The sequence below is a fragment of the Sebastes umbrosus genome, chromosome 3 (genome assembly GCF_015220745.1).
Source record: "Sebastes umbrosus isolate fSebUmb1 chromosome 3, fSebUmb1.pri, whole genome shotgun sequence".
Taxonomy (NCBI): Eukaryota; Metazoa; Chordata; class Actinopteri; order Perciformes; family Sebastidae; genus Sebastes; species Sebastes umbrosus.
The window spans coordinates 38,510,898-38,530,171 of NC_051271.1; the positions used below are offsets into that span (position 1 = coordinate 38,510,898).

General features: G+C 42.2%; 1 protein-coding gene across 2 annotated transcripts in view; it reads left to right on the forward strand.

Moving 5' to 3' along the window:
• Positions 1 to 19,274, forward strand: part of krt222 (keratin 222) — a 32,657-nt gene that overhangs the window by 8,530 nt on the left and 4,853 nt on the right. For both annotated transcript variants that reach the window (XM_037764889.1, XM_037764887.1), the window contains 5 exons: positions 4,089 to 4,171; positions 6,056 to 6,209; positions 7,999 to 8,289; positions 12,497 to 12,622; positions 16,131 to 16,351. In XM_037764889.1, the coding sequence (XP_037620817.1) occupies positions 4,089 to 4,171; positions 6,056 to 6,209; positions 7,999 to 8,289; positions 12,497 to 12,622; positions 16,131 to 16,351 (875 nt within the window). The remainder of the gene's footprint in view (positions 1 to 4,088; positions 4,172 to 6,055; positions 6,210 to 7,998; positions 8,290 to 12,496; positions 12,623 to 16,130; positions 16,352 to 19,274) is intronic.

The window sequence follows — 19,274 nt, forward strand, 5'->3', positions numbered from 1 at the left end:
GAGGAAGACCTACACCCACTAAAGCTTAGATGTCCCACATTGGCCAGCGTCCCACATTACGGCAACTCACCCTATGTGATGATAAAGTCTTGACAGAAAGTCTTTAGGGCTTCGACTCTACAGGGAGCAAGATGAATCTCCTCATGGAGTCCAGACAGCAGCAAGATGATTTGCTAACAATGTAGGTGTGTCACTACTCTATTGTGGATAGATGTAACCAACTGATATCACGACTGACAGCAGGTATTTAGGAGTGAGCATGCGTGAAAGGAGTGAATGGCAGGATGTATGACTACAGGCCTAAGTATGCAAATGAATAGTCTTCCTGACTGAAATTCATTAGTTCAGAGGCCATTCCACTTTTATAGACCAATAACCCTAACCGGTGTGGTGAGCTCACATGACTCGACGTGATGGTTTTTAACTGCTTCCTTGTGTTAACCTCACTTTCTGCATGAGTAATCGTTACTGACAGACATTTGAATGACTCGTGTTTCTCGTCGCGTACGGCGTCACCCAGCTCGTCTCCAAAGCTTGGCTGGCTGACGTTCCCATGACGATGACAGGCACCAGAGCAAACTCTGCTAGTTTCATTGTTCAGAGATCCAGGGAGTGCTTTCATGTCAACATTATGGGATTACTTTGCTATTTATCTTCTCAAGAGCCTCTTTATATTATCGTATTTACAGCACAGACTGATGCTAGTAAGACATTAATTAGAGATCTTATCAGTGTGCTGATTCACTCATCTAGGGCTCAAAAATAGGGGCAGTGTAATGAAACATCTATATATAATGATGAGTGTATATCTTATGATTTAAATGTTATGGAATATTCCATGTTATCTTAAGCTTCCCTCCGATATGGGCGTGTCTTGTTCTGAAAGTGTTATGTGTGCACTCATAAGAAAACAAAGGGAAGTAAGGGTGTGTTAACATCTCTTGTGTGTGTGTGTGTGTGTGTGTGTGTGTGTGTGTGTGTGTGTGTGTGTGTGTGTGTGTGTGTGTTTGTGTGCGTGTGTGTGTGTGTGTGTGTGTGTGTGTGTGTGTGTGTGTGTGTGTGTGATAAAAGTCAAGGAGCCTCCTTTTTGTACTTGGATTCCTCCACTGGAACTTAAGAATCCTGTTATTTAGACAGCCTTTTAGCCTAAACATTGAGAATTCAATGAAACTGAAAAGAATTGTACTTTTTTGGCCATTTTTACACAGGCCTCTGTACAGTTTAGCCACTGCTAATGCTAAACACATAAATACAGTCATATGTTGGCTGTGTTGAAGATATTGGCTTTATTCCATGTAAAATATAATTTATATACAGTATGTACATACTGAGATATGAACACTGATTTGTTTTGAATGTTACTTGTTACATTTTCCACTTTGGTTTCCCCAACAATTCAAAAAACACTCTGATTGTAATCGCCACCTTATTATGCTATAAACCACACGATTTATTACTACTGACTAGGGCTGTTAATCGATGAAAAGATTGAATCGCGATTAATCGCAGGATTTTCTGTAGTTAATTGTTAATAATCGCAAATTAATCACACATTTTTCAAAATGTACCTTAAAGGGAGATTTGTCAAGTATTTCATATCAAAATGGGAGTGGGCAAATGTGCTGCTTTATGCAAATGTTTATATATATTTGTTATTGGAAATCAATTAACATCACAAATCAATGACAAATATTATCCAGAAATCCTCACAGGTACTGCATTTAGCATAAAAAATATGCTCAAACAACAGCTGTCAGTGTGTCAGTGTGCTGACTTGACTATGACTTGCCCCAAACTGCATGTGATTATCATAAAGTGGGCATGTCTGTAAAGGGGAGACTCGTGGGTACCCATAGAACCCATTTTCATCCACATATCTGGAGGTCAGAGGTCAAGGGACCCCTTTGAAATTGGCCATGCCAGTTTTTCCTCGCTAAAATTAAGTGCAAGTTTGGAGCGTTATTTAGCCTCCTTCATGACGAGCTTGTATGACATGGTTTCATATGATACCAGGATCTTCAGTCTACCTTTATAAGCCCGCTACATCCTCCGAAAGATCGATTGCATTAATGCGTTAAAGAAATTAGTGGTGTTAAAACGCATTAATTTTAACAGCCCTACTAACTGTTACTTCAACTTGATTCTTTTATGAAAGATAAACAATTTGATTGAATGAAAATCTTATGTATTCTTGATTGTGATTCCCCTTTTTCAAAAATATCTCAGCTAACTTGATTTTAATACAAAAGTTGTGGTTTGTGAAACAACTTTGAGTCATCATAGCTGTCTAGTGAGCGGAAGCATTTAGCGAGACTCAGTTTTCCCTGTTCAGATCAGATGAAGTTTAATGACGGAGTAATCCAATTAAACTTGTAGAGGGAGTCTCTGTATGTATGTTTGTCCATCGATTTTCTCGACCGCCGTTCATCCGATCGTCTTCACACTTGCCGGGTGTATTGCTCAGGACCCAAGGACGTGCAGCGTCAAGTGTGAGCTTTTGAGATCTACGGGACATATTTATTAGTAGTGCATTACGCACACACTGTGTAGTGTATTGAGAGGACTGAAGAAGAAGCAGAAGACAGTTTGCCTAAACCTAAAGAAGTTGTAGTTTTTATGTCTTAACCTAAAGGAGTTGTAGTTTTGCCGAAACCTGTTTATTTGCCTAAACCTAAAGAAGTTGTAGTTTTGTTGCCTAAACCTTAAGTTCAAGTTTTGTTGCCTAAACCTAAAGTTGTAGCTTTGTTGCCTAAACTTAAAGTTGTAGTTTTGTTGCCTATAAAGAAGTTGTAGTTTTGCAACAGGGGACCCCTATTAACTGTTACACCGCCGAAGAGCATGCTGGGTACAGCTCCCTCTCCGTTGATGTTCATTTGAGCTTTTGAACCCAAATGACGTGTATACTCTAGCATTGCTTGGGGATGCAACTATGTCATGGCGGGTGTATTGCTCAAGGAAGCTCAGTGTCGAGGGTGAAGAAGGGTGAAGACCTAGCAAACAGACCGAACGGGCCCGTTCTGAACGGGCACTGCACTAGTTCAAGATAAAAAAGGAAACCAAAAATTATGAATAACATTAAACAAATTTGTTGTGTAGCTAGCTCAAAGTTTTGGTCCTCATAATATAAAGCGTGCAGGTTTTTTTTTTTATCAGTCTTCCTGTGATTGGATTTGAAAATTCTAAACAGGAAATGTACTTTTGCCAATCACAGGTCATTTCAGAGAGAGAGAGAGCGTTCCTCGCAAACTCCGATCAAATAATCAAACTAGGCAGTAGGCAAAATGTTTCCAGAGACATCTTGTAGTGTACTGTTGAGCTGTAAAATGAGAAAGTTTGCTCCGGCTGGTGGGTGGTGCTTGGTATTTCCTCAACTGATCTCAACATGGCTGCTGAGTCTCAACTTTCTCATTTTACAGCTAAACAGTACACTACAAGATGATTCTGAAAACATTTGAGGAGAGAAATAGTCATTACAATAACAGAAAATTGATTCCTATCTGATCAGTGCTGCCTAGTTTGACCGTTTGATCGGAGTTTGCGAGTGATTGACAGCTGCTCAGAGACGGCAGACTCCAGATCAGCTCTGATTGCTTGTTTTCCTCCGGTCTGTGAAATCTTGCAAATGCCGTTATAGGAGCACCGGAGGACACCGGAGGAACATGATTTTTTTTCAGATTACCTGTCTCATGCACTTCTGTCAGGATAAAGTGACCGTTTTATAAAAAATAACTTTTTAAATTATATTTGCTCCATTCTTGCCTACTGCTGCTTTAATTTATTATGTAGAGTTTAACACATAGGTGGCAGGAAAAAAATAACGCAGTTATAATAAGAAGGAACATGATGTTTGAAATCAGTATCACAGTATCTGCATGCAGGACACACAGTTCAATGTATCAGTTATTTCTCATAAAATCATTTCATATTCAAAACCAAACAAAGTCATTCACTTTTACGTTGTAGACCTCAGCCCAGACCACCTTCACCAACTTACATTTTCATAGAAAAAGCTGTAGAATTGTGTATTGTTTTGTACTGTTCTAATCTAATCTAATCTTATGTTACTGTGTTTTTATTGTTTTTGTCAGGTTGGTGACATGCTGATGGAGAATGCCCAGCTGGCGTTACAGTCTGACAGCATGAAGTCCAGAGCTGCTGCCATCCAGGCCAGGTCAGCTGTACTTGTAGTTGTAGTTTTCCTGAAAGCTCTAACGCTCCTCTCCCTCAATCAGTACAGCCTAGGGCTTATTGATAAGTATACCACGCATGATATCGCATCCCATAAGCACTCATTCACACAGTTTATGTCCAAAGTGATCTGGTACAAAGGAGGAAAATACTGCTTTTTTTTGTATGTTAATAGGTAACATAGGAGAAAATGTGGTATTATTATTACTGGCCTGTAAAAGCATCACAATATACGAAGCATAGGTGTAGAATAAACTACCAAACTCTTGCTGTTTTCATCCTGCCGCAATGCTTTTCCACTCGTCTGTTATCTAACTCAGGCCAGTTCCCGCTCCTGTGAGCCAACCTGCATACAAATCCAGGCCGGGCTTTGTGCCGCGTCGGCACTTTCACTTATGTATTGATGCAGAGTGACACCGAGCCCCCCCCCCCATCACCCTCAACATACACACACCATCCCTCCATGCTGTCTGTCAGTCATTAACCCCTGAAGGACAGTGACGACACGCTGCAGCTTGAAATAAACACACCTGTTCTATTTATAGCTCCACCTGATGTGTCTCCTGACTAGCCGAGTGTGACTGTGAGACTCTGGACTCTGTTAATGACACACTTTAATGATGTCAAGGTCTTTTTTCATCCTATGTACTTGTAGCTATGATTTCTGCAACACCCTCCTTCACTGTCATGCACCAAAATGGGATCTTTCAGCTAAAAGCACAATCTTCAACCCCTTATTGGATACTCACTAGCTATCGTTAGAAACCCCCTTTTAAAGGTCCCATATCGTGCTAATTTTCAGGTTCATACTTGTAATTTGTGTTTCTACTAGAACATGTTTACATGCTGTAATGTTAAAAACTTTATTTTCCTCATACTGTCTGCCCGAATATACCTGTATTCACCCTCTGTCTGAAATGCTCCGTTTTAGTGCATTTCAACAGAATTGCAACGGAAATTGTGTTGCTAGGCAACAGTTTGGGTCCATGTTTACTTCCTGTCAGCTGATGTCATTCACATACACTGCAACAGGAAATAAACTGGGACACATTTAGAATGTTTATGTTTAAAACCGTCAAATGGTCTAAATATTGTATATTTGTGACATCACAAATGGACAGAAATCCTGGCGGCTTGTTTCAAACGCACAATTTCTGAATACGGGCTGTGTGTATTTCTCCGTATATTGAGCAATTTGATAGTTTAACAGTATTTATATAGCACTTAAACCTGCTTTATAATATAAAAGACATGAAAATCGCACTTTTTACAATATGGGACCTTTAAATGAAGTTAAACTAGGGCTGGGCAATATGGAGAAAATCAAATATCCCAATATTTTATGTATATATATATATATTTAACACCTCAATATCGATCTTGCGATGATATTGTAGGGTTGACTACTGGGGCTTTTGCAAAATATTTACACAAAGAGATTTTTGATAAATAATAAGTGGGTAAAGGCAAATAATAGAACAGCTGGAATAGTCTGGTAAGTTCAGAAAATAACATTACTTTACTGTAATGCAGCCTTTAAAACCAGGAAACACTTATGCCATATTACGATATCCAAAATGTAAAACGATATCTAGTCTCATATCAGGATGTTGATATAATATTGATATATTGCCCAGCCCTAAGTTAAACTGGATATTTGGCAAGACTAAGGAATGTGTCAATACATCTACGCGGAAATAAAAACTTTCCACCTGACTTTGATCTGTTGCACTCTGTTTGAACCTTCACACCCTTTCTTCCCTGTGTTTATATGAGGTTTTTATGGAATTGATGTGTGTTAAATGATTAACAATAAACACAGAATGGGGCTCAATGAATAAACTTGGCTGTTGACATCCGATCGTAGGTGTGAGACGGAGGAGAAGAACACCAGGCATCTGGAGCAACAGGTGGCTCTGCTCAGGGAGTCAAAGAGGAAGGCGGATCAGAGCAGCACGACGCTGCAGGCAGACCTTCGCCGCTCCGTGACAGATCTGCAGGAGATGCACCACGAGTTTGAGGTCACTAAATGTGCTGCTTGCAATTTCATCTTTTTCTTTCTTTCTTTCCAACTCCAAAACTCTGTCTGCCTCTTTCACTGTGCACTGTGCGAGCCGGAGGGTGGGCGCTACACTTCGGCGATCCCGACCGACGGCGTCATTATAGCTGTAACCACTGTATGGGCGCAGTGTAGAGCGGCGGTGATTAGCTAGCCAGTGGGGCACACTGAATTGCACTGAAAAGGCACGCACGACCAGCTCGGCTATGTTAACAAAACACAGAGAGGCTCGGATTACAACCATAGACGGTATCAAATATGGATGTAGTCTATGTGACATCATCCGTAGGTTTCTGAAGAGCAAAAGTGAAGCTCAAAGTGGGCAGTTCCGGCCGTCGCCAGCTAGTGCTTTTCCTGCCTCAGCCTCCCGACCGTGGCGGGAGGGAACAGGGGAGACACCGGAGTTTTGGTCAGAGACGATAACGTTTCTCTTTGCGGAGCCCCGTCACTTCACAAGACACGGGAAACCTCTGTTGGTCTGGAGGAGCTGCAGCAGTTATTTCTGCACAAACGTCCACTGTACATTCACTAGATATTCTCAGAGCTAAACTAACTCTTCTGCAGTGTGGAGTGTGCGCGCATGCACGTGAGGTGGAGCGGTGTGTGAGTGAAGGCAAGCAGGCAGAGGAGCAGAATACAGCAGAGACTCCGGCCCTGGAGACCAAAGCTACGGTCTCCCCCGCGTCCTCCGACCGCGGCCAACACTGTTTAACAGACGGGCTTCACTAGATACAACCAAGAGGTTTTGGTGCTCCCGTGTAGTTTGTGTTGGAGTCTTGTCTGAACAGCGTAGCCACACGCGAGCGCACATGGGACACCAACCCGGATTGATTTATACGTGTGAGAAGTTACAAACAATCCCTTTAAGTACAGCCTTTCAGAGCCACTAGTGTGGCTGTTGACTCTTAGTCTTACTACAGTCCTTTTTGAAAATGCAATGTTATGTGATCAGCTGATTGACCAGAAGCTAGAAGATCTGTGAGGATCTGTTTCGCCAGCCTGATATTGGTGCTAAATTTGAGAATGAGGGAAAAGAGCTTGGAGATGCTGACCCTGACCAGGACAACTGGTTCTAAAATAGAAGAGGAGGTGAAATGATAAACAGTGGTAACATACTGTATTTACATGTGTAATTACTTATCTTTGTTATTACAAGTAAAGTTATAAGTAGCCCTGTTTCACTTTCACTTCCAACCCCGACATTATAGTCCAGTCGTGTGTGTGTGTGTGTGCACATTTGATTCCTGAGAGCTACGTTTCACAGCATCTAACGATTCCTCGTCTCTTTACTCTGACCTCATCCCCCCGCTCTTCCTCCTTTCCTACCTCCTCCACTTCATTTTCTCATTCCTGCTGACTAATGCTTCCCTCCCTCACTTCAAGTGTCTTTTCTTGCACACACACACACACACACACACACACACACACACACATATGCACACATGTAGGCTCAATAATCTCCTTTTGTCTCTTGCCTCTGCATTGCGTGGACTGTCTCACTCTCTAACCCCCCCCCCCCCCCCCCCCCCCCCCCCTCCGTCCCCACACACACACACACACATCATCATCACTCTTGCCCTCTGCATTCATTCACCTCTTCATCCACAAACATCTCCCTCTTTGTCTTGTTTTTCTCTTCTCACTCTTTACATCATTCACTCTCTTCTCACCCTTTCTCTCTGTCTCTCTCTGTCTCTCTATCTCTCTCCCCCTCCCTCTCCCTCTTGCTCCATCTGGTTGGTTGTTTGCAGGCAGCCCGGGCTCTGCAGCTGCAGCGGGCCGGCTCCTGCGATGCTCTGTTAGCGACGGCCACAGCAGCAGCAGCAGCAGGAGGAGAGGAGGAGGAGGATGGCACAGGGATGGAGCTCACCCAGCTCCTTGACCGAATCAGAGCGGCGCAGTGCAACCAGGCCAGACTTCCCGGCCTGGGCGAGAGACACCTCGGCCTGCTGGGTGCTGTGTCAAATCCACTTCCAGGCCCGGTCGGGCCCAGTCGCTCTGGAGCAGCAGCATCCAGAACACACGGAGGAGTTCTCAGTGAGGTACGCATCTACTCCTACATCTTCACTTATCTTTCTATGCCTCTCTCATGTTGTCCTGGCCCACTGCCAGCCAGACACACCCTCAAGACCAACTCCAGGCTGTCCCACAGGCAAGGCTGAGTGATGTTTATGCTCGGCTGGAGTTCAATGGTTAGCAGAGTGTTTGACTGTGGTGAAAGGCTGTAGGGTTAGGACTCACCATGCCTCTCTGCCTGTGTGTGTGTGTTTGTGTATGTGTGTATTTACCTTCTTGTGTATCTTTTTTCCTGATTGTTTCCTCACTCACTTCACCATTTTACTGGCACACACAATTACAGTATTGTGTTACAGCAGTTACTACTCTGAGTGAATGATCTTCATTAAATATTCATGAGACAACCTGAGCATTCTCACGTATCTTGCAGATTTTTCATCCGTTATCCAGTAATAGCAGAGTTTTTTTCATTTCAACGTAGGAGCTTTCCTGCTGTTGTTTTAGCCTGTAACTGTCCACCTTTTTGTTATTACGGGAAAAAGCGCAGTCTGGGGTGCTTTTTATGATCCCGGTGTTCCTGTGCCACGGCACAATGACTTTGGTCTGACAGCGACAATAAAGTGCCTTAACCAAGAAGCTGCAAGCTACCGAAAGGTTTTATGTTGTTTACATCAGACCTCCTCTGTCTGTTACACAATGCTGCAGTCAAAAGCCTGCATGATGTCCATAATCATCATGGGTGACAGTAACATTGAAAAGAATGTCTTTCTGAGAAAAAGTGTTATACTGGCTATATTAACACAGGGGTTCTCAACCTTTTGGGGCCAGGGACCTCTTAAAGGGGAGAACATTTTCCAAGGAACCCTTTATAATCCTAACACCGATTATGCTTACTACCATTTGTACTCTTAGTTTTCATTGGATCTATTTGTATTCTAAAACTTTTCTACCTAAATACTTCAGACCTGTTTGATAGTGATAAACAGAAACACATTTCAATTTGATTCAACCACTTTGTTTTGCCCTGATATTCTGGGTGCTTTGTAATCGGATGTCTCTTTAGTTTGGCCGGCTTCGTGGCTTTCTAGCTAGCTAGCTGGCTAATAAGCAGCAGCAGGAACGGTTCGTTGCTTCCTGAGGGAAGTGACAGATTCACGACAGATTGACGTGATGTGTCACAATCATATCAAAGTTTCTATTGGCCCAAAGCTAACATTGGTGGGAGTAATGGACACAATATGCTTGTTTTATTGGCGCAAATGGTCCCCATCTGTAGATATGTACCTTTTTAATGATACAGCACAATCTTATAATTTATAGCAAATTATTTCGCTGACCCCCTGACAGAGTGCCAGGAACCCCACTTTGAGAATCACTGTATTACATGCAATCAGCTGGATATTAAACAGGCAAAACCTGCACTTCCTGAGAAGAGTTGCATTGTTTCCTTCATGAGTTGGCAAAGTTGGAATGCAAAACCCTGATGCAAGGCAAGGCAAGGCAAGGTTTATTTACATAGCAGCAACAATGCAATTCAAAGTGCCCTACATAAAACATGAAAAGCATTGTGATAAAGTGCAAAAGAAATACACCACAAAGGATTCAACTACAATTAAAAACAGCCAGTAAAGAGCCAAGAGAATAAAAAAGGAGTTCAAATATAATGAGACTAAAAGAATAAAAGTGAATAATTATTTGATTTAATAAAAGGCAGCGGCAAAAGGAAAAGTCTTCAGCCTTGATTTAAAAGAAGTGAGAGTTGCTGCAGACCTGCAGTTTTTCTGTGAGTTTGTTCCAGATATATGGGGCATAAAAACTGAACGCTGTTTCTCCAGGTTTAGTTTTGCAGGCACCAACGCTACCAAAACGACATTACATCCATCATTATATTCCTGTATAAGTTTAAAGGTTTCATGTGGAGTTTTTTGGACCCAAACAAAAGTGATGTGTAAAACACATTGTGTGCATCCTTGAATGTGTTGAATGCATTTCCTTCCTCATAAAACATTTGCAAAGCTGATTTGTTTGCATTCTTTACATCCACGTTTGCCAGCTTGTAGACTTCTTCCCTTTTGCCCTCGTTGGTGCATTGCTGTGTTTCTCAGCATGTTACCGATGCCTGTCAATCAGGTGAACTGTGTGAAACCACTGGCAGGACTGTATGTTACGTTGTGCATACTGCGCTTGAAGCATGTGCACATTACAAACAAAACAGGGGCCCACTGGTATAAACAGATCTATAGCACCACTGCTGGTCAAAATCTCCACAGAGTACCTTTAAATTTGCTCAGTTAGAATCTCTTTAATGGTTTATGATAGAAACTTAAAATTAGTAACAATATGTACAGATGTAGAGACACCAGTGATCTGTCAAAAGAAAAAAAACAATTAAGTACAATTTAAAGGTACTTGTGTTATACTTAGTATTTCCTTTTGATACTACTTCATTCTTCTACTTCACTACATTTCAAAGAGAGAAATATTGTACTTGTTACTCTCTTTCTATTCACTTTTTGCTAAATTTATAGCAATAGTTATTAGTTACTTTGCAGATTAAGATTTTACATACAAAACATGTGATCAACAAATAAGATATGATGCATTGCTATTAGAGCTGTCAAAGTTAACGCGATAAGGCAAGGTTAAGGCAAGGTTAAGGCAAATTCTTTTAATGCCACTAATTTCTTTAACGCATTAATGCAACTTGTTATTTTTAGGTTCCAGCAGGCTCAGTTTTAAAGGTCCCATATCGTGCTCATTTTCAGGTTCATACAGGTATTTTATGTTTCTACTAGAACATGTTTAAATATTTAAATGTTACTTGTTAATGATACTTAAAACTTAAAACTGTATATATTCAACTGTCTGCCTGAATATACCTGTATTTACCATCTGTTTGAAACGCTCCGTTTTAGTGCATTTCAACGGAATTGCAATGGATTTGTGTTGCTAGGCAACAGTTTGGGTTCATGTTTACTTCCTGTCAGCTGATGTCATTTACATACATTGCAACTGGAAATAAACTGGGACACATTTAGAATGTTTACGTTTAAAACTGAGTAATGGTCTAAATATTGTAGTTGGTAACATCACAAATGGACAGAAATCCTAACAGCTTGTTTCAAAGGCACCATTTCTGAATACGGGCTGTGTGTATTTCTCTGTGGATTGAGCGTTTTGATACTTTAACAGAATTTATACGGCACTTAAACCTGCTTTATAATATAAAAGACATGAAAATCTCACTTCTTACAATGTGGGACCTTTAAAGATACACTGTGACAGGATCCATTCTGAATAATGAATACTTTAACTTTTGATACTTCTTTAACGCTAGTACCTCTGTATTTTTATATAAGTAAAACTTTGAATACAGAACTTTTACATTGTGGTGTTGCTACTTTATAGGTGAGTTTAAGTTTTAAGTATCTCTTCCATCACTGCCTGAGAAGACAGATGGAATAATAATGCCCATGCCTTTGACATCCAACTTTATGCAACATAAGGAATCTTGTTTGCCAGTGTTATCAGTAATGAAGAGCTGATGTAGGATAATCTTGGCCTAAATTTGCTCGTCATATCATTTTCCGATTAATCAAAATATACTTTATGCATTGAAACAGAAAATGCGAATCGTTGGAGTAATACATTAACAATGGAATAGCTTACATAGCTTGAGTCATCTTCTTCTGTTTTTACTGTCAAAATATTGTCATAACTGTGCTGAGACAGCTTCACCGCTTCACTGCATTTGAACGGGGCAAGGACAGAGGGTGTGAAGCTCCTAACAGCTGTAAAGTGTACACACGGCTTGTACAGCTGTGTGTACACGCCTGGGTGTCTGCTCCGCTGTCTGTTTACTGAAACTGAAACACATACTACCAACAGCACCACCTGTGGCTGCTTCACCTCTCACTGTCCCCGTGCCAATGGGACAGAACTGTAACTCACAAGGTGTGTCTGTGCGTAAGCTGGTTGTACTGTACGTGTTTCTCATCAGGCCATTTATCTATCAGTTCCAAGAATCCACATATCATCAGCTGCTGCACGTGAACACATTCAGTACACATTGATTTGGGCTAGAAAGACAGTTCCTCCATATTATCCCATGCGGTTGAAGTTAAAATGAGTGAGAGTGTGTGTGGTTGGGTGTATTTGGATGAGCTGGGGGCAGTGGTGGTGTTGGGGTTCTCGCACCTCTTTTAATGTCTGATCAATGTCGCCTCACCCCAGGAAGAGGCAGCGTGGATGCAGGTGAGCCTCGGCGGCGCTGCCCTGAGGGAGGCCCGGGCCGAGTTAGCTGAGGCCAGGAGGCAATGGCACTCTCTGCAGGTGGAGATTGAGACCCTACATGCCTTGGTAAGAAAACACACATCATTACGTATCACCGCGGCCAACTCGCCGACTATCACACTGACAACACTTCTTCCATGGCAAGTGGCAGAGTGTGTGTGTGTGTAGATTTTGTAGAAATGATAAGATTATAAGTTAAGAAAAACAGAATATTTACATATTAGAAGCATATAATACAGCATGAAACCATTAAAGGAGCTAAATTTGAAATTCAGCGCGTTAATATAGCAGCTAACAACTATTGTCTATGTGCAATATAATCACTGTGCAATAGAATTTTTCCACTTGTGCAGTTTTGTTAATAGTCTGCTTATTGTCAATACTGTATATACTGTTCCTATTTTTTTATTTCCTTATATTTAAATTGTTCATATTTTGTTTCACTTTTGTTTTGCTTTTTTTTCCTGTGTTAGCTGATGCTTCTTGTTTTTTGCACTATCCCCTTTGCTGCTGTACACTGCAAATTCCCCCACTGTGGGACTAATAAAGGAATATCTTATCTTATCTTATCTCTCCTAAAGATATAGAGGAGTAATGTCTACCTGAGCAGAGAATGAAGTCACTCTTCCTCTGTGTGTGTTGTAATCTGAGCTTTTCTGTGCTTTGTTTGCGTAGCCTGTCCAGCCGTGAATGCATTTTACATATGTGAGTCCCAGTGTGTGTCCCCCGCTGACTAGCTAATCGCTGCCACTCTGCACTGCGCTCATATAGCAGTGATAACGGCGTCTTCTAAAGATGATCTTTCCAGATATTCCTGTGGGGTGAAGTATGTTAAGAGTGTTTTTTTACAACCCCCGATCAGCTCGGAAGTCCTGCACCGATTTCAAATCGTAAATATTAAACGTTCAATATTTATGATGGGATATCCTGTTGTGTGTGGGGAACCCCGAGGACAGAAGACGACGCAGTCACGTGGGAAAGAACGATAGCCAATTGAGAACCAAGCCGACTGAAGCGGAAGGACAATCACCGCCGTCATGGCAGCTGCGGCTAACACATGAGCTAATGCTAAACGTGAAGATTGAAGTAGTAGTAAGACGGAGCTCAGAAATGGAGGACCAACTTGTCGATTTGGGGCAAAAACACAAGTGTCTATTTAACATGTCTCCATGACTTCATCCATCCATCCTTTTTGGATGTACAAAGTAAAAACTAACATCGCTAATTCTTCATCTCCGTCGTCCCCCATGTTTGTTCACGTTTGATCATGAGAGATTTTGCGAGATTTCCCCTTTTTTTTAATTCGGGACTCTTGTTGTTCGTGAATGAATCTGTTAGTATGTGGTGTGCTGTTTTGGCCAAACCGTTGCTCTCCACACACTACAGGATCAAAACTGTTAACATAACATAGCATGTCGTTATGTGTGGGCTCTCACATTTTCAAAACCTGTTAAGTTTTGAAAAATCTTTTAGTGTGGGCCAGCTGCTAGCTTTTAGCTGCTAGCTGCTAGCTTTTAGCTTTTAGCTGCTAGCTGCGGTTGTGTCTAGAAAGGAAGCCACAATTTGGGAAACTCTCACGAGATGGTTAAGGTTAGGGTAGGTTGTCGGGCAGCGCCTCTCTGAACAGTTTTTGCACGTTTGCGCAATTTGCGGGATACCTTCTAGACACTAGCCGGCTAAGCTGGCGCCATGTTGAGAGCGGTGTGGAGGAAATCCGTCAATCATAAATATGCTCTAAATTTTCAAAGCTTTTCATAAGATTTTAACTTTCAATCACCCCTGATTCCTATTGATTCCTTGATTTACTATTTACTACCGTATGAAAATAATCTACAGAGACTTGAAACAAGATGAAACAAAACAAGATTTATTTATTTATTTACTTACTTACTTACTTACTTACTTACTTACTTATTTATTACCTCCGCCAAGGCCGAAGTCCTAAGAAGGAGGTTATGTTTTCACCGGCGTTGGTTTGTTGGTTTATTTGTTTGTTGGTTTGTCTGTTAACAGGATTACTCCAAAAGTCTGCGATGGATTTGAATTAATATTTTTGGAAGGGTGGGGTGTGGCACAATGAACAATCCATTAGATTTTGGTGGCGATCTGGATCATGATCCGGCTTCGGGATTTTTTTTAATAACTCCGTTCAGCCTGTGCATTAACAGCACAGGCTTTAAGACATGCGCAGTGTAACTGATGACGCGTTCATGACGCAACATACAGCTCATCTCAACATAAACAAAAACACATGTGGATGATGGCGCAAGCTGAACGGCGAGGGGGATGGGCAGGGAAGTACATGAAACCTGTCTTGGCGGGGTCTGCGCTTTCCGAGTGCACTTCTAGTTTATTTTATTTATTTATTGCTGTAGTTGGGTAGGACTGCAGTTGTGAGCAGGTACTGGAAAATAGCCTGCGATAATGTTTATGCAATTGGTGATCAGTTAAAATATGTAAAACCATCAATACGGTCTGTTAAAGGTGCAGTGTGTAGGATTTAGTGGCATCTAGCAGTGTGGTTGCAGATTGTGTAACCAACTGAATAACTGTCCGCTCACGCCTCCCTTTCCAAGACTGCAGTAACGTGAGCCGCCGAGTGCAAAACCGTGGTAACACCGTTCCCCCTCGCTCAGAGGACATCCATACCATAATAACACTACTTTAGGAGCAACGGAAGAAGCTGGCTGTACCACGATTTTGCTCTCTGTGGCTCGCATTTCCACAGTTTCACAAGCGTGTCGGAGAACTACGGTGGTCTTCAGGTCACGTAAAAGGTGAAAGTCTCTCTCTAGAGCCAGAGTTTGGTTTGTCCGTTCTGGGCTACTGTAGAAACATGGCAGAGCAACATGGCGGACTCTGTGAAGAGGACCCGTTCCAAGGGCTCATTCTAAGCTAACGAAAACACAACAATTCTTAGTTTCAGGTGATTATATACTAACGAAAACATAGTTATGAATACTATAGAACATTTCACAGTTGTAAACATAAACATTCCAAATGTGTCCCAGTTTATTTCCTGTTGCAGTGTATGTGAATGACATAAGCTGACAGGAAGTAAACATGGACCTAAGCTGTTGGCTAGTAACGCAATTCCGTTGCAATTCCCTTGAAATGCACTAAAACGGAGCGCGTAAATACAGGTATATTCAGGCAGACAGTATGAGGAAAATACAGGTTGATACCATTACCATTTTTGCTAATAAATCCCCCGAAATGCTACACACAGGCCCTTTAAAATTGATAATGTAATAATTGCATATAATGTGATTTAAAATATGATAAAAAAGAGTTAAGCGTCTACAGCAATGTTAGTGGTTCTGTGAGGCTGTACTTTGCCACAGCTGTGCTTTTAGCTTAATGACAACATATTGTAAGTATGCTAAAAACATGGCTTTATACACCTAAAACCATGGCAGTGTCCTTGTGGCTCAATCTGGGTTCAACTCTCAGCAGTAGGGCTTAGGGCTAACTATTAGACCATTTACAGTTGAAACGTAATTTGTTTCTACATGCTTCTTTAGAGTCAAGGATAACTGTGTAGTCATTATCCTAATAACTCCTTGCTTTTCAGGAGAAAGGCCTGGAGAGCTCCCTGCAGAGCACCCAGCATCTGTACTCCAGCCAGCTGCAGGATCTTTCCCAGGTGATCACCGGGCTGGAGAGCGAGCTGGAACAGGTGAGGAGCGGCCTGGCAACCCAACGCCAGCGCCACAGCCAGCTGCTCAACACCAAGATGAGGCTGGAGCGGGAGATCGGCACTTACCGACGTCTGCTGGAGCGCGAAGAGGGCAGGTGAGAGCAAGAGGCGGAGAAAGGAATGGGGACGTTAGAGGAAGCAGGAAGGAATCACTCAGAGGGAATTTTGTGGTTTCAGTGTGAACCAGGAAACTAATAGATACTTTGTAGTTGAAAAGTTTTTTCCCAGAACACTGGAGCAGCTTCATATTCACAAACTGAAAATATACATAATTATATAGCAAGTCTGCATCTAAAAATCAGACTCTACACACACCCTGACATGAATATGACAGAAACTGCTCCACTTAAAGGGACTGCTTGTAACTTCTTACACGTATAAATCATTGCGGGTCGGTGTCCCATGCGCGCTCGCGTGTGGCTACGCTGTTCAGACAAGACTCCAACACGAACTACACGGGAGCACCAAAACCTCTTGGTTGTATCTAGTGAAGCCCGTCTGTTAAACAGTGTTGGCCGCGGTCGGAGGACTCGGGGGAGACCGTAGCTTTGGTCTCCAGGACCGGAGTCTCTGCTGTACTCCGCTCCTCTGCCTGCCTTCACTCACACGCCGCGCTCCTTCTCGCTCTTTCGCTCCACCTCTCACGTTCATGCGCGCACACTCCACACTGCAGAAGAGTTAGTTTAGCTCTGAGAATATCTAGTGAATGTACAGTGGACATTTGTGTAGAAATAACTGCTGCAGCTCCTCCAGACCAACAGAGGTTTCCCGTGTCTTGTGAAGTGACGGGGCTCCGCAGAGAGAAACGTTATCGTCTCCGACCAAAACTCCGGTGTCTCCCCTGTTCCCTCCGGCCGCGGTCGGGAGGTTGAGGCAGGAAAAGCCAACACTAGGATCAGCATTTATTCATGGAGAGACCTTCGTCTGGTCAGCTAACATTACTGCCAAGCAGCTGAAATATAGAGTGATATTGTGCTTTTAGCTGACGTGTGTCTCCTCACTGCTTTGAGCGATGCTCGTTTATGTCTATGTAGAGCGAGCACAAGCGCGAGCAATAGGACGCTGACTTTCGTTGACTTAACGGCCACAGGTGTCGCTGTTAACAATACATTTCTGATTCTTACAAATAGTCCCTTTAAAATAAACTATTTTCTTAGTTGTTCCTTTATGTGGCTTTCAAACAGATAATTTCATGTGCTGGCATTTTCAGAAGATTCTGTTAGGGATTATGTAGAATCTCTCTGTATAGAAACTGAAAATCCACAATATGAATTGCAGGTTGAGACATACAGAGACTGTAGAGTACAGCCAAGTGAAATAGTGACATGTAACAACAGCGATTGGAAATTGACCACAAATTCTAGTAATTTTATAAAAAGTACTAATGATGAGTGAAGATGACAACCTTTCTACCAGTGATTCAGAGCCTAACATGCAGCTCTGTCTTGAATCAGACAAGATGTCTTTGTCTGGTCTCATAACTTATTCCCTGCCAGCGTCAAGCTGTTTTATTAGGGAATATTCTATTCTTTTGGCACGGCCTGTAATTATCGTAGACATCTCGCATCCAGCTCCTTTGCAATTTAACACCTTGGCTGCATCAAACATGTGATTGTCATTTTATAGTTTGAGGAAAATAATTTGCTTTTATGACTCTTGGTGGTTACAGACAGACTGGAGTGCTTCCTTCCACGTTTCTTTAGATGCTTTTCATTCGGGATATGACTTTGACTGATGTCACTGACGCAAGGGGAGACAGGACGTGGCATCTGAAATTTGCATTGTTTGTTCATATTTGGGAAGGGTGGCGACTTGAGTGGGCAGCAAGTAGAGGCACAAAGGGCTGTGTGACCAAAACAAAAAGAGACGAGGGCAACCTCATACAGTGAAAACGACTCTCTCTCACTGAAGCATCTGCACACATAAAAGCTCAAAGGTTTGTGAGTTGGGAATGTCTGCAAATGAACCAAATGAAAGGCACAAAAGATACTGCTGAAAGGTCAGTGCACAATACTTTTATATCATCTTTTAACCATCCAGAGTCTTGTTCCGGCTGTGCAAAGAGAGCTCATATGTGAGAAGGAGAGAAGGAGGTAGAGAAGGAATAGAGGAGGGATGGATGAGAAGACCATTCGCAAAAGTCTGTCACTGAGTGACTGAGTGATTGAGTGATGAAGTTACACGATTGATCGGTCGAGTGTTGGAGTTTCCTCAGTGGCCGTGGCTCTTTCGTCCTTTATGCAAATTAACCCTTCCAGCTCACGAAACTTGGACCAAGCTGTGAAACTTGGACCAAGCTGTGAAACTAGATGATCTGGGGTGGCCTGACAACCGGTTTAAAATAAAAAAAAAAAAAATGAAATGGGAAGGAGGAGGGGAAAGATAGGGGGAGAAAAAGAAAAAAAAATCCCTCTCCCAACACTGAACCCTCTCTCTCCTGACAGGTCTGGGGGCTGTTCAGAATGGGCAGAAAGGGGACAGTAGACCCCTCTGACAGCCAGCCCCCTCCCCAGGGTCTGGGGGGCAGCTTAAGGATGGTAACCTGTCTCAGGAAACAAAACAATTCAAATGCAAATACAAATAAAGAACAATTTATAAAGACAAAATATTATAACATACCACTGTCAGACCATGAGATACTATAAGACACCCCTGACACCAAAAATATTCATCCCCCCACCCCCTCTCTCTCTTCCCTGCCCTTTTCTTTCTCCTCTTTAAATACAAACAAACAAACACCCCCCCCTCCCCCCTCACACACACTGCATACATGCAAACGCACACAACTGTACACACACACACACACACACACTAAACCTTACACAACAGACTGCCCTGCACTGTCAGTAACACCCCCCCCCCCCTCCCTCCACCAACAGCCCTTATTTATTTCTCTCATTTTGTTCGTTTTGTTAGAATCACCCTGTCCCATTAATTCTGTCATGTCTCCCGATGTATTTTATTTATTCAGTTTTCTCTTTTGTTTTGTTTCTGTTTGTCTTGTCAAATTTCACCTGT